This window comes from Rhinatrema bivittatum, chromosome 5 (assembly GCF_901001135.1).
Source record: "Rhinatrema bivittatum chromosome 5, aRhiBiv1.1, whole genome shotgun sequence".
In the NCBI taxonomy this organism is placed as follows: Eukaryota; Metazoa; Chordata; class Amphibia; order Gymnophiona; family Rhinatrematidae; genus Rhinatrema; species Rhinatrema bivittatum.
The window spans coordinates 100857895-100883340 of NC_042619.1; the positions used below are offsets into that span (position 1 = coordinate 100857895).

A 25446-nucleotide genomic window follows, 5' to 3' on the forward strand; every position below is an offset into this window, starting at 1 on the left:
CGAAATAGCAGCCTGACTCCCAGCAAGTTCTGACAAAATGGCCACCAGCTTCTCCAACCCCTGGGAACTCCAGAGCTGGCCCAGCCATCATAGTCCTCTTGCTGCCCTGCGGAGGTCCCGCACCCGCCTCCCCCCCCCCCCCCCCCCCCCCCCCCCCCCCCCCGAAGCACATTCTCGGCCAAACAAAGCAAAATAGAGTTGATCCCACTTTAAAACACAGCCACAACAAACTTTGCCGCGCTGCACGGGAGTCAGCATGCTGGCGCAGTCGGGCCTAAAAATAGCCCCTGCCACTGTCTGGTGCTGAAATATCAAACACCCGACCCCGACCAACAATGGCAATTTGGCCCGTTTCCTCTTGCCTGCCTCCCAGCAGGAAAACAGTGACTTACTTGCTGCTTTAGCCCTGTTCTCAGCCACTACTGCTGTGCTTCTTTGTTTCTTTAAAAAAAGAAAAAAAAAAGACCCAGCCAGAAAAGGGACCAAAGAAAAAAGAACAGAAATACTTCCCTGCTTCTGGAGGCCGAGCACTGAGGGTGCCAAGGACACAGAGTGGGGAGTGAAGGACCAAGAGGGAGTAAGGGAACCAGGACCCATGGCTATCAACCCCTTCTGACAAGAAGGGCCGAGTCAGGATAGGTGTCACCAACCCCCTCGCTTGTCCTGCAGCACCCGAGGGAAGGCCCTCGAAGGAACCTAACACCTTGGAGAGCCGAATCTCCTTATTCTTCTTCCTTTTTTTTTTTAACTCCAGACTGCAGTTTTGCATCTCTACTATCTGCTGAAGACAAAGAAATACTGAGGGACTGCAGGTGGCGCTCTCGGTTATGTGGCAGTGCCTCAAAATTTTGTTCTCTGCCTCCGTCTGCTGGTAGGGATGCATAAACCCACTTGTCTGGACTGATCCGGGGTATACAAACAGGAACAGTTCATTCAAACATGATCTGGTTCAAATTATGCAACGTTTTATGGGGCCAAAAACTGAGGCCATTGGAATGCTTCTTTGTCATTCTAAACAACAGAAGGATTGCGATTAATATTTTTAAAAATACATTGATAAAAAGATGCATAATATTGCAGTAAAGTAAAACTTAGATGTACAAAAAGAGTGGAGACATCAACCGTTGTCCTTTATAGCTGATAGAAATAAAGGAACTGATGAATAAAGGCTGGATATGTCAAAGTTCTTTTTTGGATTTTATTACTCACCTTTTCAAACCCATGCTCAAGGCATGTTAAGTTTCAGGTAGTGTATGTAAGATCTTGCCCCCAGACTTCTTGTAATCTTAAGTTTGTACCTGCGGCAATGCAGGGTGAAATGACTTGCCCAAGGTCACAAGTGTCAGTGGGAGAAATGAGGTTTAGACCCTGGCTTCCCTAGTTCTCAGGCTGCTGCTCTAACCACGAGGCTGCTCCTTCACTCATATTGGCATGTACATCATTCTATTAAGGGTTTCTAGAATATAAAGCCGTAGTTTTCTAATTTCATGTCAGAGATGCTTAGTTACAGAAATGGGGAACTGCAGCTATGATTCCTTTTTGGTATTTATTATTCATAGATGTCATGTTTTTGTTTGATACGTTTCACACAATATGCTCTTAAATATGCTGGTTTCTTTTTCAGTGATGACAACAGATAGAAGAAAATTTGCTTATACTGTCCCTTTAAAACCTGTAACCTGTATTCCATCTAGGTAAGAAAAGCTTTTGTAATATGGTTTTATTTATAGGTTTTACATGTAAGCAACTAAGAAAGGAGAGCATGACATGAATGTATTCATTTTGATCAACTGAAAAGTTATAATATATTGTATAATCAGTGTATTCTCTATTCTACAGTTGATAAAGTATAAACAAAATATATTGCTTTTAACATGATTTTAGTATTCATTTGCACTGAAAACGGTACAGTAGATTCTGTTCTCTTTCCCTAGTTCTGTAATTTTTACAAACTCCTGGAAATAGAGAATTTGAGGACCAGCCCAATGGCTCAATTGCATGTTGCCCTGTGAGAGATCTGATTTCATTCCTGAGCCTGGCTTTGGTTCCTCACTCCATGTGGGGCAGGGAATGCAGCAAAGGCAGTGTTCCCAGTTTCTAAGAAAGAGGTTCCCAGCCATCACACAGTACATCATCTAGCAGCCAGACTTGTAGTACATGCATGCTGGATTCTAAATGTAGCTGCAATCTGTGTTACTGCAATTGCTGGGCTTATCGGTAGGGATGAGCGGGTTAAAATGGAGGAAAACCCTGTGTAATTACAAATGAAGTCTCATGGCATTGCAGCAACAGCAGGATGGTCAGAGGAACAGGAGGAAAATTCCAGGGCCAAGAAAAAAGTAACAGATTTGCCAAGGTCAAGAAGACAGTGGAAGTGTAAAGACTAGTCCCCCAAAGTTAGAAGAGTATACACTTCTTCCCGGCCTTGTTCCCTATCCAACAGACTACTCCTCCTCTCCGGACATGATACCCGTAGATTAAGAAAGCAGAGTTTACTGTACAATGCCAAACAGGTTAAACTTTTACTTTTTTCCCCCTTGCAGCATTATCAGAGGAAAACAAGAGGACAGGCTTCCGAATTGTACAGATCATAACTCGCCCTCTAAAGGATTTAATTCTGAATCTGAAATTTTGCAGGATCAGATTATTAATCAGCCTTCACATGGCTCATCAGCTCTTTCATACCCTTTTAACAAGATGGCAATAGCAGAAATTAAAAAAACAAGAAATTTACATACATTCAATAAGCCTGCAAAGACTTTTGTTCCCCCATTTAAGACAATTTCAAGACAATCTATTAATGACCAATATAAAACTAAAACGATCAGCAAATATGGGAGCATGAATAAAGAAGAAATAAATACTGTCAATGAAGATCCTGTTACAGGAGCAGAACCTCACCTGTATGTAGAAGAGAGAGTCCCTTTAGAAGAAACTAGCACTTTAGAAGGACATGGAATTAATGTTACAGGTAAGAGAAATTTATTAAAGTACGATTTTCAGTTTAGTTCTTTCTATGTTAAGAGAACAGTATTAATGTGCATACAAACTGATTATTATTTAAGTAACATTCCAATTATAAACTTTTATAAAAGCACCCCTTTTAAGTCAATTACCACTAGAATGAGAGTGCTTCTTGTTGAGGGTTTGTCTGTATATCTGTATAAGAGTGCAAGTGCATAATCACAACCATGAGCTCTTAGTCAAGTGATTGTGTATGCCACATGTCAGCCTTGGTATCATCATTGACAGCAATCTCACATTTAAAAAATTCATCGCAGATACGGTAAAAAATGGTTTCTTTAAGCTATTCACGCTTAAACGTATTAAATCTCTATTATACCAATATGATTTCCGCACAGTTTTACAAGCAACTATTTTATCAAAGATTGATTACTGCAATGCTCTGTTACTGGGTCTACCCAAAGTCACCATTCAACCTTTGCAAATGCTGCAAAATGCAGCTGCCCGCATTATCACCGACACAAGCCGCCATGATCACATCACTCCAGCTCTTCAGTCTTTGCACTGGCTACCCATGGCTTACAGGATAATTTATAAATCTATGTCGCTGATACACAAAGCCATTCAAAACAGAGAAATGCTCTGGTTTACAGATCAACTACAATTCAAAACGTCTTCCTGCCCAACGAGATTCCAGAATTTAGCCAAACTAAATATCCCAGCACCCAATCTGACTAAACTCTCTAGTACAAAAGAACGATCTTTCATCATTGCTGGATCAACAATATGGAACACCATGCCCTCTGAATTACGCCAGGAACTCTGTCACAAAAAATTTAAACAAAACCTTAAAACCTGGCTATTTAAAAAAGCCTACTATCAATGATCTGAATCCTCAACTACTCTTCCTAACTGCCACAATATCTCATATATTGCTTATATTCTATTAATACAAAGTTATATACTGTATTGTTTTCGTTTGGTTACCTTGTTATATTGTAAAGCGCAATGCTGAATTACTGTTTGAATGTAAACCGAGGTGATGTTATTTACGTACCCCGGTATAGAAAAAATCTATAAATAAATAAGGGAGCAGGAGGATCATTGTGAGTCTCTGCCATTGTCTCTCCCTATTTTTGACCCCTCTCCTTGCCCCCACCATTACTGCTTGTCTGTTGTGCAGATCTTGCAGACCTAGTAGGTTAGGGAAGAGAGCATGAGAGAGATGCCTGAAGGGAAATGTCACTACACACTACATCTTGCATGCATTTTCCCACTTGTTAAGTTATTGTGTTAAAACAAATAATTATCAATAGCAGAGTTGGTCAACTATGACTCGGGAGCCACATCTGGCTCTTTTATGTGCAAAATGGCTTTCTGCCATGTTCTATTGTGTGTGTTTCCTGCTCCAATCCCTCCCCTCCTGTCCTCTGCAGTGTTGCTCTGGTGTCATGTGGCCAGGAAGGTTCCAGCCACATTTGGCTCCAGCCCCTTCCTTCCTGACCTCACAGTGCTGCTGGTTGCTGGAAGACATATCCCATTTGTCCTGTTTTCCCCCCCCTCTCCCTCCCTGTCCTTTATCTCCTTACTGTTTAGCTATGCTCTCTGTTTAAGCCTTGGTAATTAGAATCGCTGCTATTCAAAGATGAGATTTGTGCAATGTTCTCTCAACCTAGTTTGATGGACTCTACCTGGGTAACATCAAGCTAGGTTGAGAGAACATTGCACAAATCTCATCTTTGGGTGAGTTTCCTCACTCCGAGGGTCATCAAATCTTCACAAGAGAGCACTGTTCTGTTCGTACATCTCACTTTGAATGTCAAAGTGGCCCCTAACCTCTACACTAATACCTAAACCTCACCTCGAGTTACTAGGTGGGCCTCCCATAGAGATATAAATACCTATCTAGTGTTGGGGCATTATGACTAGTCTCTATCGCTCTCTCTCTGATAGTAAACATGGGCCCTCCAATGGTTGCATGTAGGAAATACTGCACTTATTTCAAAGTGTGAAAAAGTTATCTCAATTTGCGCTCTTCGCATAGGTATTAGCGCAAATTGCGATAAACTGCCTATTACCATAAAACATGCCCCTTTTTCTATCGCATGCGGTATTTAGTGCATTTTGATAAATCCAGGCCTATGTGGGGATTAAAATCTCCTAAAATTATAGAATTTTTGCTATCTGCTCGGACTGATAGGAGACTTATCAATGAAAACAGATTGGATGATAAGCAACCAGGGGAAGAATATATTAAACAAATAGTCCAGTTTAGTGCTGAAGAAAGGAAAATCAACACTAGAGGAGAGATATCCTCAGTGTGGCTCAGGGGCAGCTGGAGAGAGTATCATGACTCCCATTCTCTTATTCAAATTAATAGAATTCACAATTAAAAAAAAAAAATTTCAAAATAAACTCTGTCCTGAAATAGTTTTTGGTTTATATCCTTTGTAAATAAAATCTCCAGGCTTACTTAAATGTCTTTTCTAGATATTCTGAATATTAAGAAATGTATAACTTTAACATAGCATTTCAAGAGTTTTGTTTTTTTTAATAGACTGGAGACAAATAATTGCCAATCTTTGCTGTGCCAGAGATATGCAAGAAATGAGAATTGGGAAAAAACAAAAGCAAAAAATTCGGCCACAAACAGGTAGTCTGTATGAGACAAAAATGTGTGTTGCAGCCCGAATCCCTCTGAAAGTAGCAGTAAATGGGAAACCACCTGCTGCCTGTTCCAGAGAGCAGGTATGTGTGTTCATTATACTTTGGATTGTTGTGTTCTTGAGCAAATGTTTAGTGTTTGGACTTAGATATATACCCAGGAATATATTTTTATTTGCAGTAGCTACATGCCCTTACTTTATCACAATAATATAAATATAAACTCCTTTTTCTTAATTATGGTTTGTAAATATTAGCTCAGGATCCTAGTTACACAGTAATTACATTCAGTAAGACATATTTCAACTAGTGATGTTTTTAATGCAAAAATAGCTAATTGATTAGGAATTCTTTAATACATTTGCATCTACATGTATAGCTCATTCATGCTAATTTTTTTTTTTAATTTAGGAAGCAATTTAATAAGATATTGGAAACCAAATTTAATCTGAAAATAACTCTATTACTAAAATTTGTAATTCGCTGAATCCAAGAACTCTGTTCTCAGCAGCAAATAAAACATAAGCATTCAAACTAGGGTCAAATTAACAATTATTAAATAAGTTGCCATCAAAATGAACAATACGACCAAACAGAGTAAATCATCAACTAGGAAAAATGAGTGTAAAAAAAAAATCAAAGCAATGCCGAAAATATTATAAAACAAAATAGTCAACTATTGGATTGCAATTTAAATAAGCCTAAGAGGCTTGAATTGCGATTCAAGTTTTAGCCTTTGAAGATTATATTTATTTACTCTTTCTCATATCTGTCTCTTCCAATTTTTGTTACAGTTGCTCAAATATGGGTTTGTTAAGCAAGGCACAGTGGTCAACAGTGAAAATGCAGAGTCCTTCCAGTTTCATTGCCAGGACTATTTCCCAAATGATCTTCTGCAGCTTGGACATGGAATACAGTTGGCTGATGGAGGGTTGCTTATACCTACCAACAGTGGCAAGGCAGGAAAAGAAGAACTATACAGGTGATAATTGTCCAGAGAGGCCACTTGTGTACTATTGTACAGGAGATTTTTTTTAAAATGCATTTCTTTTTGCACACCTCCCTATCACCACATGCGCATGCTTTTTTTCTCACTTGTATAACCACTATCCCAGCTATCGTGCCTGAGTAACTCTAAGGAACCCTCGCCAGCCTGAAACCTGGAAGGAAATCTCCTCCAAGTCCTGTCCTTAAAACATCACTCCATGACTGTCTAGTGTCGCAGGAACCACATCCACCTTCTCTTTCTCTCTGAGCCTAGATATACAGTATTTCTTTTTTCTATATGCTCCTAAACCAGGGGGAGCCAGCTCGGGTCCTCAAGCACCACATTATTATATGCAAATCTCTCAGGCATATTCATTGAGGATATCCTAAAAACCAGACCTGTTTATGCCCTTGAGGACTGGAGTTGGCTGGTCTTACTATGCCATATTACTACTGCCTGAGCCATGGAGCCAGCCATTTTAATGTCATTGGCTAGGGCATAAACTTTTAACTATAAATCAGTTTTCCCTTTTTTCCAAATAAATGTAGCTGGAATTCATTTTTGTATCCAAAAAACAAAATATTTGGAAAAAGCTGCATAGGTGATGCACGAAAGGAGACTATGGGGCGGATTTTAAAAGCCCTACGCGCCGGCTCGCCTATTTTGCATAGGCCGCCGGCGCACGCGTAAATCCCGGGGTTTTGTAAAAGGGGCGGGGAGGGGCGTGTCGGGGGCGTTCCCGAAACGACGTGGCATTTCAGGGGCAGGCCCGGGGGCATGGTCGAGGCCTCCGGGCCAGCCCCCGGGTCGGGTGACGGCGCGCCAGCAGCCCGCTGGTGCGCGCAGATTTATGCCTCCTTTTAGCAGGCGCAAATCTGCTAACAAAGGTAAGGGAGGGGTTTAGATAGGGCCGGGGGGGTGGGTTAGGTAGGGGAAGGGAGGGGAAGGAGGGGGGAGGGCGAAGGAAAGTTCCCTCCGAGGCCGCTCCGAAATCGGAGCGGCCTCGGAGGGAACAGGCAGTTCGCGCTGGGCTCAGCGCACGCAGGTTGCACAAATGTGCACCCCCTTGCGCGCGCCTACCCCGGATTTTATAAGATACGCGCGGCTACGTGCGTATCTTATAAAATCCAGCGTACTTTTGTTCGCGCCTGGTCATAGATAGTATTAATAGATAGTATTAATAGATAGTATTAATAGATAGGTCTGGATCAGAAACAAGTTTAATATTAATACATGTATATCTTTAAGCATTTAGAGGCAAGTGGAAATAAAAAAAAAAAAATTGTGAAAGTAATTTTTTTTTTAATTTCAGCTATGTTCACTTTCTTTCTGATCCTAAGACCCTCGGGGAATCCCTGCCTGTGCTGTCTTTCCTTGTATGGTCTAGGAAGGGAATCTTCAACCTAATGCTGCCTCTGTGCTCCTAGAGGGATCCTTAGCCCTGCCCAGTCTCTTCTAGATTCAGGGAGGGGATCCTGACCCCATGCTCACTCTTACTTTCAGGATCTGGGGAAAAGGATTCCCAGAACCATGCAGACTATGTGCCAAAATAATATGCATAAACTGTGTTGTCTGTTTTTACAGTGGCTGCACAGACATCTTTTTTTTTTTTAGCATGTGCATCGTGTTTTTAAAAAAAATTATTTATTTAGATGTATAATTTCATAAAATAATGCTTGATGTGAGGTTACAATAAATCAACATCAGTTTACAATAAGCATAAAAATAATGTAACCAACTTATAACTCTGTGAAAAAAATAGACTACATGCTTTTTTCAGTAAACTACACATTTTACTTTTTCATGACACCTCAGCCTTTTGTATATAAAGCAATGCGATGTGCCCTAAATGTCCACGCAGCATGTTTACAATTACAGTATAAGTGGAAACCCACAAGAAATTGCAGAAGTTAATGTTTGTAAAACTTTTCCCCTGTACGTACCAGGATCAGTCCAGACCGTGGGTTGTTCTCCCCCCCCTTCCAGCAGATGGAGTCAGAGCAAAAACTGAGAGGGTGCTCTGTCATAAACTGGTGCACCCTCTGTAAACCTTCATTCCCTGTACGTACCAGGATCAGTCCAGACTGCTGGGTTATGCCTCCCTTCCAGCAGATGGAGTCAGAGAGAAACTGAAAAGGCACCTCCCATATACCCTGGTGTGCCACCTGCGATCCCTCTGTATATCTCTGACTCCAGCAGATTGAGAGGCATAACCTGCGGTCCTGATCCTTCTCAAATTTATCAATTGGTGCACAGGTTTGGTCCTAACTCCTCTGACTAGATCAATTATTTATCCCTTAGGGTTTCTCACGAGTTAGACTATTTAAATTTAAAAAAAAAAAGTTATTTCTTCTTTTTCTGCTTTTCTCTCTTCTGGTGCTAGCGCAGCTGCAGCATATTGGTGGCAGGCCAGGTAGGGCAGAGTCCTGAAGACTGGTTCCCGGAGCTTAGATTCCCTGAGTGGCTGGGGGGTGATGGGTCAGAGTTGGGCTTCTATCTTTTCAGCCCCGGCCTGCTGTGCTTTTCAGCCCAGGGCTCCGGAGGGGGTGGACTCTCCACTCTGCAAATTCGCATGCTTTTCTTGTCTTGCCGAGCTGCCTGTCCTGCGGAGATTCGGGGACCCGGCTTTCTCAGGAACCCGACAGCCGGGGGCTGCCCGCGGTCTCCTTCTCTCTTGTAGCCACGTGAGCAGCGAAGCAGTCCAGTGTCTAGAGAGCAGAGACCTGCCCCGCCCCCTCTTGATGCCGACGCGGCGGCCATTTTGGATGCACCGACCACGCTGGCTATGGACACTGTTGCAGCATCGGAGGAGGGGGATTTTTCACCGGTTTCTCCGCCGGCACTGAGCCCGCAGCGACAGCGTGATGCAGACTCCTCTGCTATTTCCCGAGGGGCTTTGAAGAGGCCGCAGCCTTTTTCTTCTAGATTTGTATTATTGATGCACAAAGCCTACCTAAAGGCTGAGGCTGATTGGGAGGAATCCCCCCTCCCCCCTCCTAAGCTTTTTAAGCCTGCACCGGAACAAGGTAAGGCGGGAATCCGCCTTCCTCGCCCTGCTATGGATCCAGATCCGGTACTTCTTGAGGCTGTGGACCCTTACACTCAGGACATAGGAGGAGATGTGGACAGCCATGTTCCTGTCGAGGGGGATGAACCTCAGATCCTTCGGCTTTTTAGCAAGGATGAAGGAATTGGAAATTCTGGCTCCGAATACCGAAGCGGACTCTGCCCCCGGGATACTGTTTTAGCGGAGCTTAAAGGTCCTCCACAAACTTTCCTTTTTTACCATAAACTTTTTCAGATTGTATCCAGGGAATGGGATTTCCCTGAGGCATCATTAAGAGTTAGCAGGGCTATGGAGAAGCTGTACCCTTTGCCGAGCGATTCCTTAAATCTCCTTGAGGTCCCCAAGGTAGACCCTGCCGTCACAGTTGTTATTAAGCATACCACTATTCCAGTGACTGGCGGAACGGCACTGAAAGATCTTCAGGATAGGAAATTGGAAGTTTTATTGAAGCGCATTTTTAAATTGTCTGCACTCGGTGTCCGGTCCGCGGTCTGTAGCAGCCTTATGCAGAGGGCTACTCTCCGCTGGGTTCAGCAGTTATTGACAGCCCAGGAACTTCCGCCTGAGGAGGCAGAGCAGGCTAACCACACGGAGTCCGCGGTCGCCTATACAGCGGATGCATTGTACGATCTTCTGCGGACTTCTGCGCGTACCATGGCGTCCGCAGTATCGGCGAGGCAGCTCTTGTGGCTAAGACACTGGTCGGCAGATGCCTCCTCCAAATCTCGTTTGGGTTCTTCTCCTATTAAAGGAAAATTACTGTTTGGGGACGAATTGGAGCAACTCATTAAAGGTTTGGGAGTCAATAAAGTGTACAAGCTGCCTGAGGACAAGCCTAAGCAGTTTCGCTCTTTTGGAGCCTTCCGAGGCTGGTTTCGCGGACAACGCCGTTTCCGTGCGGGGAGGGGTTCCTCCTTCACGCAGCGACAATCGTCTCGGACACAGGCCTGGTCATCTTCCTTTCGGGGCAGGAGGCCCCAGCGTTCAGGGCCCCCCCATACCTTTACCTCCAATAAGCCTTCACAATGAGAGGGCGCCGACCCATTCCTCTGTTCCTCTGATCGGGGGCCGGTTGTCCCGCTTTTTGGGAGGAAGTGGTCAAAATAACGTCAGACCAATGGGAGCTAGATATTATAAGTCACGGTTACGCTTTGGATTCTGCTCGACCGCTTCGCGATCTTTTTATAGTTTCTCCTTGGGGTCCCCCGGACAAACAACGGATAATTGCTCAGACACTGTCTCGGTTGCAGGAGTTGGGAGCAGTGATCCCAGTCCCGCCCGATGAGAGCAGGACCGGTACTCCATTTATTTCATAGTTCCCAAGAAGGGAGGGCACTTTTCGATCAATCCTGGATCTCAAGCAGGTCGACCGAGCATTACGAGTACCCGGGTTTTCGGATGGAGACGCTGAGGTCGGTCATAGCGGCTGTCCACAAGGGCGAGTTTTTGGCTCCTTTGGATTTAACAGAAGCTTATCTACACATTGGAATTCAGGCACGGCATCAGAGGTTTTTCGATTCGAGATCATGGGGGGGGGCATTATCAGTTTTGCGCCCTACCTTTCGGTTTGGCGACGGTCCCCAGAGTGTTTACCAAGGTGATGGTCGTAGTTGCAGCGTCCCTCCGGCATTGGGGAACTTTAGTTCATCCTTACCTGGACGATTGGCTCATCCGGGCTAAGTCTAAACACTTTGCGAGATAGCGGTACAGTCAGTGTTGGACACCCTGCAGTCCTTGGGATGGATAGTGAATTTTGCCAAGAGCCATCTCATACCATCCCAGGAGTTAGAATTTCTTGGGGCTCGTTTCGACACGGCGGTGGGCAAGGTGTTTCTCCCCCGTCAGCGCATAGTCAATTTAATGTCATATTCAGAACCTCCTGGCTTTTCCGTTGCCCACGGCATGGGATTATTTGCAAGTGATTGGACATATGACATCTACCCTGGAATTGGTCCCCTGGGCTTTTGCTCATATGATGGAGCCCGCCCGGTCCAGCCTCACTTGGTGGTTGGTCCCGGGTCATCTTCTTCAGGGGGTGCACCTGGAACCTCCACCGTGGACCATCATTACGACCGATGCCAGTCTGACAGGGTGGGGAGCAGTCTGTCAATCCAAATCTGCTCGGGGGGGGGGGGTGGTCCCCCCGACAGACCAAGTGGTCCATCAACCGGTTGGAGGCCAGGGTGGTCCGCCTGGCCCTGCAGCACTTTCTTCCCTTGATCCACCACAGGGCGGTAAGGATTCTCTCCAACAATGCGACAACGGTGGCCTACATAAACCGGCAAGGAAGCACAAGGAATCGTCCAGTGGCGTCCGAAGCAGAGCTGTTGATGGCCTGGGTGGAACGTCATCTGAGCCGTCTAGCAGCCTCCCACATTACAGGAGTGGACAATGTTCCGGCAGATTTTCTCAGCCGACTGCGATTGGATCCCGGAGAGTGGGAGCTGTCACCCGAAGCAATGGGACTCATTATTTGTCATTGGGGAATCCCGCACCTGGACTTAATGGCGACTCGAGGCAATGCAAAAGTGGCTCGTTTCTTCAGGCGAAGAAGAGAACACGGGTCAGAAGGAGTAGATGCTCTGGTGCTTCTGTGGCCCCCAAGCATCCTGCTTATCAAGGGATGGTCGTCCTAGTAGCTCCGGAATGGCCAAGGAGACCATGGTCTGCGGATCTCGTCACCCTAGCAGTCGACGGTCCATTCGTCTGAGCCGTATTCCAACCCTTCTGCGCCAGGGCCCCGTATTTTTTGATCAGGCGGTTCGCTTTTGTCTAGCGGCTTGGCTTATGAGAGGCGGCAGCTCAGAAGGAAAGGTTATCCGGAAGCAGTGATCTCTACTCTTCTCAGGGCTCGTAAGACATCCACTTCCATGGCGTATGTCAGGGTATAGAAGGTTCTTGAGTCATGGTGCGATGGGTTGAAAGTCTCCCCACAAAGATCCACCTTAGTGCATGTTTTGGCGTTTCTACTGGAAGGGTTGAAAAAGGGGCTCGCTTATAATTCCCTTCGGATCCAGGTTGCAGCCTTGGGATGTTTCCGTGGTAAAATTGAGGGTTCTTCTGTTGCGTTGCACTCAGATGTTGTTCATTTTTTGCGTGGAGTTAAGCATTTGCGTCCTCCGGTATGACCGCTTTGTCCATCCTGGAGTTTGAATTTGGTTCTCCGTGGTCTCTGCGCTCCCCCATTTGAGCCTATCAAGCATGCCATTTTGAAGGATATAACTCTCAAAACGGTTTTTCTAGTGGCTATTTGTTTAGCGCGTCAGTTTTTCGATATACAAGCCTTGTCATGTAGAGACCCATTTCTGCGAATCACGGATTCGGGAGTCTCACTGCGTACGGTATCATCCTTTTTACCGTTGTTCTCTTCTTTTCATGTCAACCAGGCGGTAGAGTTACCCTCTTTCTCTGAGGAGGAGATTAGTTCTTCGGGTGGTCGCGACCTAAGACGCTTAGATGTTCTGGGGATCCTATTGCGCTACCTGGAAGTCACAAATGAATCATCTTTTCTTCTTATGGTATGGTCCAAATAAGGGATCTAAGGCTTCCAAAACTTCTATTGCTCGCTGGCTAAAGGAAGCTATTGCTTCCGCTGATATAGGTCATGGGCATCCAGTTCCGCAGGGTCTTAAAGCTCATTCTATCCATTCTCAAGTGTTCTCATGGGCAGAAAACAATTGTGTTTCGCCCCAGGAAATCTGTAGGGCGGCTACCTGGAAGTCTTTGCACACGTTTCCTAAACACTACAGGTTGGATGTTCGGAATCCAACTGCTGATTCGTTTGGCAGCGGTGTGCTTCAAGCGGGACTTTCTGTGTCCCACCCCATTTAAGGCGGCTCGGGTACATCCCAGCAGTCTGGACTGATCCTGGTATGTACAGGGAAAGGAAAATTAGTTTCGTACCTGATAATTTTCGTTCCTGTAGTACCAAGGATCAGTCCAGACGCCCACCCAATGTGTCCGAGTCCCGCTTGTCTGATTCTATCAAATTTCTGTCAAATTTTCTACGTTACAGTTTTTATCACAGCGTTTTGTCAGATGTTTTCATCGTTTTGTTATCAATAGTTCATTCTTGGTTCAATAGTTCCATGGTTTCAGTGAATCTTTTACATATTGGTCTAGTCATTGGTGGTTATCCCATATTCTATTTCTTCTGCTTTGATATTGATTATACTGAGGGATCGCAGGTGGCACACCAGGGTATATGGGAGGTGCCGTTTCAGTTTCTCTCTGACTCCATCTGCTGGAAGGGAGGCATAACCCAGCAGTCTGGACTGATTCTTGGTACTACAGGAACGAAAATTATCAGGTAAGAAACTAATTTTCCTGTATTTCTCTGACTCCAGCAGATGGCGGTTGCACCTTCGGTTCCCCAGTTCTTGGAGAGGATAGTTTACAGAATTTCTTTATTCTTGCCAGCCTCAGTGTTCAGCTTCTCTGGAGACTTGCAGGCATAACTTTGTTTTCAGTGACAGATCTGTCTTGTACATTCCTTCTTATCTTATTCTGTTGTTTTGGGGTAAGTGTTTAGTTATTTCTTTACAGCCAGTATTTCAGCTGCCTTAGGGGTGAATGTTGGTGGTCCAACCTCTCCCCCACAACCCCCTGCTGCCCTGAGATGCCATTTCTTCCTCAGGGCAGCCTAACAGTTGCAGAGACGCACCATTCCTCTGACTGAATAAATAAATAAATAAATAAAATAAAAAAACTTTAACTGGAGAGCGGGTCGTTTCTGACTGATAGCAGCGCTGAATTTTCTTGTTTCTGTGTTTTCCCACTGCTGGCAACTTTCGGAGGCATTCTTTGATCTGTTTTGCCTCCATGCCGTGTACATCATGATGTCGTGCTTGTGGGGAGCTCGGCTCTCCTGGGAAGGCCTCTGTTCGCGGTGCCTCCCCGGTGGGGAGGGCACCTCGAGGCTTCAGAGGCGGTCTGCTGCTCGCGCATATCTCTCGGAGGGGATCCGCAATCCCCATGCTATTTCTTGCCTCCTGTGGCCTAGAAACAGTATCCCCATGCCCATACTGACTCTCCTTAGCTCCTGGGAGAGAATCCCTGGGCTTGCACTCACTGTCTGCCTTCTGCTGGAGGGCTGCAGAGGGATCCTGGGGCTTATGCTTACTGTCTGGACCACTGATAACCATTTGTCAGAGCAGTCTAAGTATACCTATTCTGAAGCCATTTTTACAATGGTCAATGTGATATCTGCCAAACAGCCCTTAAGTTTTAGATCAGATCGCATTTTGTAAAACAGTATTTTTTTAAATCAGAACTACAGCTTTTACTGTTTGCAGAGATGCCTGAGCTAAGTGTGTGGACAATAGGAAGTGCCCTTAGAGAGCATCCATATAAAAAGGATGAAATCCATATTTGTACATAGATGGAAGAGTAGAAAAAGTACCACAACACAAGGAACCTTACCATAAACTTGTTACATAAACACTTTATCCTAAAGACTGTCCATTAGAGATATTTTATCCTGAGAATTTACACTTGGAAAAATTAACTTTCACTGGTTGTGTGGTACTTAGTCCTTGCTTGATAGAATTACATTAAATGTGACTTGCTCAGCAATTCACATTTAATGTAATTCTATCAAGCCACTCCCATTCTCTTTGAGTGACAACCAATTTTGGCGCGGTTTTGCCCAATTTAAGCAGAGTGCGCCGGCGTTCTAGTCTGCTCCGAAAGTGATCGAAGTGACGTTTACAATGTTGAGATCTAGTGCTCACCTTTGGCAAAACTGAAGCGCTTTGCGTTAGAAAGACTGGGCAAATCGTGTGAGCAATTAATCTGACTTTTTTAAAATGTTGCTCGCACTGATCCGATAGAGCCGGTGTTTTGGTTTGCTCAAAAAGTAATCATAATACCATACTTTGGAAATCCTGAGTTGTTATTGGGTGTAATCTGTGGTTTATATGGAAAAATTTTTTGAGTAACTATTTTGTTTGTTTTTCAAAATTTGCCGGCGCTGACTCGATACTGCCGACGTTTGAATAAGTTTAAATAGCGTTATTGATATTCGGTAGTTTATAGCTTACATTTGGCACAATTGATGCGATTATACTGTACAGTACAGATAAAAATTGTGTGAGCAACTACCTTTTAACTTACCGGCGGTAGTCTAACAGCTGACGTTCTTTATATTAGTAATCTATTTCTTACCCTGCATGTCCAATATATCTGTAATATAAAAAAAATTTTTTTAGATCTTAATATGTTTCAGACTAGTGCACCTTGAGGTTCATTAAAATTTGATGTTGGGCTTACAGGTTGTATAAAATAAATCACCTATTCAACAAGACAGCTGTATTGGTCCATATAGGTATAGTTATAATAACCATAATACTGCTGTTGTCTTCATAGCCTATTAATAACTGGATACTTCTTTTTTAAAAAATAAAGATAGTTTATTATATTTTTCATAAAAACACTATTGTAAGAATATAGTTTATTGCTCTTCACTACGGTGTTATTTTAGTTTAATTTAATTGACTGGCTTAGTCCAGATTTCATTAGATTTTTATAGCCAACAGAATAAGATAATCAAGATTTTTGCACACTGCATTTTTTCTGCAATTCTTTTGGATGTCACATAATATTAACATTTTCCACATTGATCTCACAGGCATTGCCCACATTTTATATGTACCACATTTGATGAAGGTATAGTGCTTGCACATGCAAATAGTAAGCATTAATATGCTCTTTATTTATTTCACACTGACATACTTTTTATCTGCTTTCTTCTTTTCCCTTTCTTTTATACACTTTTACTGGCGTGGTGAGCTCTGTTATGCAATTTTCAATATATTTTTGTTTTATGGCACTCGTGATAATTATATATAATGATTAAGGCAATATACATTGTCAAGCTTTGTCCCCCTTTTTTTAGCTGGTGCTTGCTACTTTTACTGTGCACATTTTACTGTACTTTTTCCGCTTAGTATATTTTTGTTCATCTTTATCTTGCGGTTTTGATATTTACACCACATATATCCATGTTACCATTTTATATGTATCATTTTATATGTTCATTTTAAATGTCTGTGTATTATATGTTTTATTAAGTTTTATTCATTTCTATATTATTTATTGTTATTTATTGTATGTTTTTAGCCCCTGATGCAGCCCTATTGAACAAGAGCGAAACTTGGCTGGAGTCGGGCACATTTGCATATATAATAAATTTTTACAATATTGGACATTTGGTTGCTTAAAGTGTACTGTTGCTCTCAAGACTGAGACCAGTGCAGAAGTTTGGGAGCCAAATGGCTCTAACTCACTGAGAGCCACACAGTTCCTGACCAAAGAGAAGAGGAGTTCTGGGAGCATGCTGGGGCAAGGAAATCCCAGGCACCACCATGGTGGCACTTCTAATCACCATTGTAAGCTGGCACCCAAGATTTGTCGAACCCTGTTCACAACTGGATTGGTAGTGTACTAAAACAGCACTAGACTGTCAATGGCAGGAGTCGCTAAGCAAGAACAACTTTTAAAAATCTTAAATGTGAATATCTCCCCCTGCAAACTAAATATAATTTGAAAAGAGAAAGAGGGCTTTAAATCATTTTTAACAGTCAACTAAGTTATTTAAAAAATAGTTTGGTTATGCTGTTTTTTCTGGCTATCTTTACGCACAAACCTAATACTATGCTTAACATTTTAAACTCTTCTGGCATACAGAGCACTATGCGACACCCCTGGTGTGGATCCAAAGCTGATCACTGCTGCTTGGGTTTACAACCACTATAGGTGGATAGTCTGGAAGCTTGCAGCAATGGAAGTCTCCTTTCCAGACCATTTTGCAAGTAGGTGTTTGACACCAGAAAGAGTTCTTCTACAGTTAAAATACAGGTAAACTGAAAGCAATGTTTTTCAGGTTTGGAATAAAATTATATGCACATAATTAAGAATTTACGTATGTTGTACCTGCATAACTTTAGGCAGGTTTTCAAAACTCAAACTACCCATACATTTTGACCCTGCTGTTTCTGCAGGTTGAACTACAGGGGAAAACTACGCATGTATATTGGAAAGTCCAGAACACCCCTAGGAATGTCTGTTTCTTATACAGATAAAAGTATGTGTTGTGAAATACATGCATATTCTTTTTAACTACTGAGGGGCATACATTTAGTTGACTATACCTGCATAACTTCCAAAGTTATGTGGGTAAAACGAGACAGTTTTGAAAATTGTCCTCAATATGTACAGACTATCTTATTTTATTTTGTCATGATCTAGCAGTTTAGTCATTGCTTACATGCAAAATCGCTACTAATTTTTCTGACATGTTAAAAATATGACTGTGACTACAATTTTTCAGAATTTTCATGCTTACACCTTTCCTTTTTGCTAGAATGATTCTTGCTTATTTAAATGTGGTGTTGTGTATCCATATATAACTAGTTTTATTAAGAAAGTACAGCTATAGCTTTATTTTCAAAAGTATTCTTTCTCTTCTTTGTGTGTTCATAGATAAAAAACACTTTTGAAATAGAAAATATTTTGCTACTCACAAATTTTTTTTTTTACCTGCAGATATGATGTGGAAATTGATAGAAGTCAGCGATCTGCTATAAAAAAGATAACCGAGAGAGATGATTTAGCTGCAAAAACTCTTGTACTCTGTGTTTCCAAAATAATTCCATCAGATACAACCTTGTCTCATGCATGTGGCAACAAAACTACTCCAGAGCCTACCAGAGACATGAGCATTGTTGAAGTTACAGATGGCTGGTATGGGGTTAAGGCTCTTCTAGATCCTCCACTCTCTGCTCTCTTATCCAGAGGAAGACTTGTTATTGGTCAGAAAATTATTGTACACGGTACAGAACTGATCGGCTCTGAGGCTGCGTGCACACCCCTAGAGGCCCCAGAATCTCTAATGCTAAAGGTAAAATAAGATAGTGACTTCATTTGGTATATATTTTTCTGCACTCTTCAGTCCAAGTAAAAAAGTGATAAAAAAAACATGGATGCTTGCCACTGAGTCTGAATCAGTTCAGTATTAGCTTCATCATATCAGAATAGGCAATAGGGAAAGCATGTCAGAAACTATATGAGATAAATAATGGTGCTCAACATCTATTTGAAGGTTATTGGCAACAAGGTCTGCCCCACCTATATTGTATATTATCTTTCAACACATGCTAGGGCTTTCTGCTACATGGGGGCCAGTACTATGGAATGTCTTACCATTGGAGCTACAAGGTGAAGCAGATATAAAGGTGTTTAGGAAAAAGATAAAAGCGTTTTACTTTAATGAATCATTTACCTGATTTTATTTACTCACGTTTATTCTTTTGTATTTTATTCAATGATTTTCATTGTTTTCAAGTATTGTGTTGAAACTTGTTATTTTATGAATGTTAACTGTAATCCTCTGAACCATTAGCAGGAATGTGTAGAATATAAATGTGTGTAAATAAATCTGATCACTAACATGCTGCTTTTTCTTTCCTCACAAAATGTATCAGGTCAGATATAATTCTATTTTCCCTCTGTTAGATTGTTTTTAATAATGAAAATATATTGAAATTGTGAAAATTAAGGATGGATATATGCCTAGTGGCAGTGTGACTCGATTTCTGGATATGACTTCTGTTCATTGGACTGGCAGGGGATGCTCTCGAGGGAGGGAATTCCAGCCACTGCACAGTATTGATACCTATTGGCCGGCTTCAAGGTGCAAGTGAACTGGGTTCCAAAAAAGTATGAAGCTCTCTACTAAGGAGTGTTACCATATTAGGATTATAGCAAGAAGAGGGTATAGAGAAAACACCAGGCAGCTATATATGAAGCTCTTGATTAAACTCAATGGCCAAAGCAGCAGAAGGAAATTACTAGATCAAATAAAAAGAGGGTCTGGACAGAATGTTTTAAAAGTCTGTGTACTTGAAAAAATTTCATATGTCTGGGAGCACATAGGTGGGGCAGACCTTGTTGCCAATAACCTTCAAATAGATGTTATATATATATAATATATATATAATGAAAGTGTTAAATGTTGCAAAGGGAAAACCTCAAATTGGTTTTTTGGTTTTTTAACCGAGCATTTAAAGGCACTTTATGATTGATTAAAATGGGAATAGGTGAAACAGCCCTGATGGTGCAGCAAATAAATAAAACTGATACAACATACTCTGTTCCAGCTTCTCATAAAGGGGCCCATTTACTAAGTTGTGATAATGCATTTGTGCACAGCCAACAATATTTATTATGTGTTCCCTGTATGTACCTGGATCAGTCCACACTCCAGGTTTTGTCCCCCCTCTAGCAGATTGAGATAGAAGTTTTCAAAACAAAACTCCGCCTTATATAGGATGGTGCTACCTACAGTCAGGCAGTATTTTTCTGTCTCCAGCAGATGGCGGAGGTGCAAGGCCTACAGTCTGTGCTGATTGCTTAGTGGAGTTAGTTAGAGTAGTGAGTTCTGTGAGTTTTAGAGAGTTTTCGGTTGGTAAAACTTTTTTACTTTGATTTAAAAAAAAAAAAAAAAGGAGCAGTTTCTGTCCTGAACCTCCCAGAGGGTTTGTAAGGTCCTGAGGGGACCATCCCCCGCTGGTTGTTGAGGCAGCTGCATTATAGGGTCGAGGGCCCTCTTGTTCCAAGCTAGCAGCTCTGGGTGCGACACCAGGGAGCCCGGTTCACTCCACCCCGCCGGACCAGCACCGTGGACCACTGCCAGGCAAGTCTTTAAAAAAAAAAAAAAAAAAGTTTTGATTTTCTTTCATTTTCTGTCAGTCACCAGCGCTGCGGCTCTCTTCCCTCCCTGACTTGGCGCTTGGGCGGACCACGATTATTTTTCTATTTTTTTACAGAATTGAATTTTACCTTTCTCAGGCCCCGCTGCCCAATGCAGCGCTTGTCTGCATGACTCGCATGTGGCTCGGCCCGCACACGTCTTTCTCTGTGGGGAGGGATCCTCCAGGGCCACGAAAATGGTTAAAGGCAAGGCTGCCCGAGCTCCTTCAGTGTTAGCTGCACCGAGATCAGCTGAGGCAGTTCCATTCCGGCTGAGCGCGGGAATGGAGGCCATTTTGGATTCTTTTAGATCAGCGACTCGTGCAGCTATATGGGGGAGGGGATTCTCTCGCCTCCTCTCTCTTCTCAGCCAGGGTTTCCTGGAGAGAGCGAACCTTTACAGCCTCTCTCACCTGCAACTGAGGATAGCCCCGAGGGGGCTTCTGAATTCTCCTCCTCTTCCTCCTTCTCCTCGGAGTTTATTTTATTTCTCCATAAGGCTTTTAAAGCCAGGAGGGAAGGGAAGCTGCAGGCTGGGGGTAAAACTTCCTCTAGTGGTTTTAAGTCTCTTTCTCGAAAGCGGTCTAAGTCCAAGGGAGTCTCTGGGTCCCCCAAAGCTAAGCGCCCTTTGCGTACAGGGGCTCATCAGACTGATACTGATTCCACGGGTCAGGATACAGACCCAGGGGACCAGGACCCGCAGGGCAAGCCTCCGATGGGGGTGGATACAAGCCCTAATCAACATCCACAGGATCCAGCACGAGACTCTCACATTGTGGAAGGAGACGACCCTAAAGTGGTCAGTCTGTTTAGGAGGGAAGTGTTGGCTCTGCTTATCCTTGCTATACTCAGAGAGCTAGGCATAGATGGGCCATCAGAGGAGTCCAGGCTAGGGGCCATGGACCTAGTGTTGTTGGATCTGAGTACTTCCTTTCCTTTTCATTTTTCTGCCACAGACTTGCTATATAGAGAATGGGATACCCCGGATCTGGAATTGAAAGTTAGCAAGGCTATGGATAAGTTATATCTTCTACTGGAGGAAGGAATTGACATACTGCGGGTGCCCAAGGTAGACGCAGCGTTGTCCGCAGTCACCAAAAAGTCCACAATCCTGGTTACGGGTGCTACAGTCCTGAAGGACCTGCAGGATAGAAAGTTGGAGCTGCAGCTCAAGAAAATTTTTGAAGTCTCCGCACTGGGAGTGCGGGCAGCTATGTGCAGCAATTTTGCCTTGCGAGCGGGCCTTCGCTGGGTTCAGCAGTTACAGGCTAATGCTGGTCTTTCCAATGCAGAAGCACAGCAAGCAGGGCGTCTGGAAGCTTCGATCACTTATAGTGCGGATGCACTCTACGATCTGTTATGGACCGGCCAGATCCATGGTGTTTGCAGTCTCGGCTCGACGGCTCCTGTGGTTAAGAAACCGGTCAGCGGATATTTCCTCCAAGGCTCAGCTGGGGTCATTGCCTTTCAAGGGTAAATTGCTTTTTGGCAAGGACCTCGAGGATATGATTCAATCCCTGGGGGAGAACAAGGTTCACAGACTGCCAGAGGATAGGCCCAAGTCAAGGGGCTCCTTTTCTTCACGGTCTCAATTCAGAGGGAATCAGAGATTTCGTCCATCCAGAGCTCCTGCTTCTTCCTTTCGGCAAGCATCTGGTTGCCAACAGTCCTGGTCTCAGCCCTTTCGTGGCTGACGCTTTGGCAGAACCGGGGCTACCCAGTCCGCATCTGGGGCCAAGTCTTCCCAATGAAGGGACACCGACCCATTCCTCGGTTCCAGCTGTCGGGGGCATGTTGTCCCTGTTTTACGAGGAATGGGTCAAGGTGACGTCGGACCAGTGGGTCCTTTCTGTGATAAATCAAGGCTACGCTTTAGTTTTTGCACACCGGCTTCCGGAGCAGTTTCTGGTCTCCCCGTGCGGTTACGAAGAGAAATGACAGGCAGTACAAGATACCTTGCAACGCCTTCTGCAACTCTGCGCCATCACCCCGGTTCCTCAGGCGGAGCAGCGAAAAGGGCGTTATTCCATTTACTTCGTAGTCCCCAAAAAAAGGGGTCCTTCCGACCCATTGTGGATTTTGAAGCACGTAAACCGCTGCCTCAGGGTGCCACGTTTTTGCATGGAGACGTTAATGGTCAGTCATTGCCTCAGTAAGAAAAGGAGAATTTCTGGCGTCACTGGACCTAACGGAAGCATATCTTCACATAGGCATTCGGGCCGACCACCAGAAGTTTCTGAGGTTCTCTGTCATGGGTCACCATTTTCAGTTTCGAGCTTTGCTATTTGGTCTTGCCATTGCACCCAGAACATTTACCAAGGTAATGGTTGTGGTGGTGGCTCTTCTGTGCAGAGAGGGGTTCCTGGTGCGTTCATACCTGGGCAACTGGCTAATTCAGGCAAAGTTGGAGTTGCTTGGCCAGTTGGCAATTCGCAAAGTGCTTCAACTCCTGCAATCACTGGGTTGGGTGATCAACTTAGCCAACAGCTGAGTCTTTGGAGTTTTTAGGAGCTCTATTCGACACTCAACAGGGGAGAGTGTTTCTTACCTCAGACCGAATTGTCAAGCTACAAGGACAAGTGCGGGACTTATTGGCCAACCGTCTCCTCAGACTGCGGGATTATTTGCGGGTTCTCGGCTCCATGACTTTTACCCTGGAGCTGGTGCCCTGGGCCTTTGCTCATATGCGTCCTTTACAGTCAGCATTGCTTTAGCGTTGGAATTCAGTCTCCGAACAGTTTCATTTACCTCTCCCTCTTACGGATATGGTGCACTCCAGTCTCGATTGGTGGCTTATCTCAGACAACTTATCCCGAGGAGTTCCCCTGGAGGTGCCTGAATGGACAGTGGTGACCACGGACGCCAGCCTCTCCAGTTGGGGAGCGGTTTGCCTGAGGAAGTCTGTGCAGGGACAATGGACCCAGGAAGAATCTCAGTGGTCAATCAATAGTCTGGAAATCAGGGCAGTGTGGTTAGCGTTGCAAGCGTTCCGCCCTCTCCTCCAGGGGAAGTCAGAATTCTTTCCGACAATGCGACCACAGTGGCTTATATCAATTGCCAAGGGGGAACCAGGAGCCAGCCAGTGGCCATGGAAGCCCGGCAGCTGATCAGCTAGGCAGAGAAGCATTTAGTAAGTATTGCAGCATCTCCCATAGCAGGAGTCAACAACGTTCAGGTGGACGTTCTCAGTCGGCACCCTCTCGATCCCGGGGAATGGGAGCTAGCAGACGGAGCTTTCTAGCTCATAGGCGACACGTGGGGCGTACCGTGCCTGGATCTAATGGCAGCGTTTCAGAACGCCAATGCTCCACACTTTGGTCGCCACAGAGAAACAGGAGCAGAAGGGGTAGATGCCCTGGTGCTGCCCTGGCCGACCGACGTGCTGCTATATGTCTTCCCTCCTTGGCCGCTGATAGGCAAAGTGCGCAGGAGAGTGGAGATACACCCAGCAGAAGTCATCCTCGTAGCTCCAGAGTGGCCGAGACGGACTTGGTTTGTGGACCTGGTCAATCTGGCAGTAGCGGGTCCCCTGTGGTTGCCACTGCTCCCGGACCTTCTCCATCAAGGGCCCGTGTGTTTGGAAGAGGTTGATCGCTTTTGTCTAGCGGCATGGCTTTTGAGAGGCGCCACCTGAGGAGCAAAGGGTATTCGAATGTTGTGGTGGCAACACTTCTCCGGTAGTGCAAGACATCCACCAACCTCGCGTATGTGTGAGTGTGGAGAATCTTTGAATCTTGGTGTGTGGACCGGGCGATTGTTCCTGCTCAGTCTTCGGTGTCAAATATTTTAGGTTTCTTACAATCCAGATTTGCCAAGGGCTTATCGTGTAGTTCTCTGAGGGTTCAGGTGGCAGCTCTTGGTTGTTTGAGCGGTTCCATTCAAGGCGTAGCGTTGGCTGCTCATCCCGATGTGGCTCGTTTCCTAAAGGGGGCAAAGCATTTACATCCCCCGATCAGGCACCCTTGTCCTTGGAATCTGAACTTGGTTCTCTCAGCTCTGTGTATGGCGCCCTTTGAAACGGCAACAATAAAGAATCTCACATTAAAGGTGAATTTCATTATTGCTATCACATCTGCTCTCAGGGTATCGGAGCTCCAGGCTCTATTCTGTAGGGAGCCGTTTCTGAGAATTTCGGATTCTGGTGTGTCCTTGCGGACGGTTCCTTCCTTTCTTCCGAAGGTGGTGTCTGCTTTTCTCGTAAATCAGTCAGTGGAGCTTCCGCCATTTCCCGTTTTGTACCGGTCAGACCCTATGTCTAAAGACTTACGGAAGCTGGAATTTCGGGCATTGTTGCGTTATCTGGAAGTTACTAATGCGTTTCATGTGACAGACCATCTTTTTGTGCTGTGGGCTGGTTTGAAACAAGGAAATATGGCATCTAAAGCTACGATTTCGCGCTGGTTGAAAGAAGCTATAGGCTCGGTATATTTGCTGCATGGTAAGCCTGTACCATTTGGTCTTTGGGCTCATTCTACCTGTTCGCAGGTGGCTTCTTGGGCGGAGTGTCAAATGGTCTCACCGCAGGAGATCTACAGGGCGGTGACTTGGAAGTCTTCGCATATCTTTGCCAGACACTAGAGACTGGATGTTCAGGCACCGGGTGAAGGAGGTTTTGGAGAAGCAGTGCTTAGAACGGGGCTTTCCAGATCCCATCCCAGGTAAGAAAGCTGTGGTACATCCCAGGAGTCTGGACTGATCCGGGTACGTACAGGGAAAGGAAAATTAGTTTCTTACCTGATAATTTTCGTTCCTGTAGTACCACGGATCAGTCCAGAGTCCCGCCCGGGGAACGCATGGAAGTAAGGGAGAGTCTGCTCAGTTATTGATTGATTTGTTTTCAGGTCTGCAGAAATTGGATTGACTGTCCTCAAGTGGTTCTACAGGTTCAGTCCCTAGGAGGGTTAAGTGAACTGGTTATTTCTTTATCTTGTTGAAGGGTTATTGTACATAGTTATGGTGGTTTTTTGAGAGCCATTCTGCTTTGACATTGAGTAATACTGCCAGACTATAGGTG

The 25446-nt window shown here is 44.4% G+C and overlaps 1 protein-coding gene across 1 annotated transcript in view; it reads left to right on the top strand.

Annotated features, from left to right (window-relative positions):
* BRCA2 (BRCA2 DNA repair associated) overlaps positions 1-25446 on the top strand; it is a 217973-nt gene that overhangs the window by 120519 nt on the left and 72008 nt on the right. The window contains 6 exon segments of the mRNA XM_029603169.1: positions 1625-1694; positions 2544-2971; positions 5522-5712; positions 6423-6610; positions 17370-17540; positions 18228-18582. Of these exon segments, the coding sequence (XP_029459029.1) occupies positions 1625-1694; positions 2544-2971; positions 5522-5712; positions 6423-6610; positions 17370-17540; positions 18228-18582 (1403 nt within the window).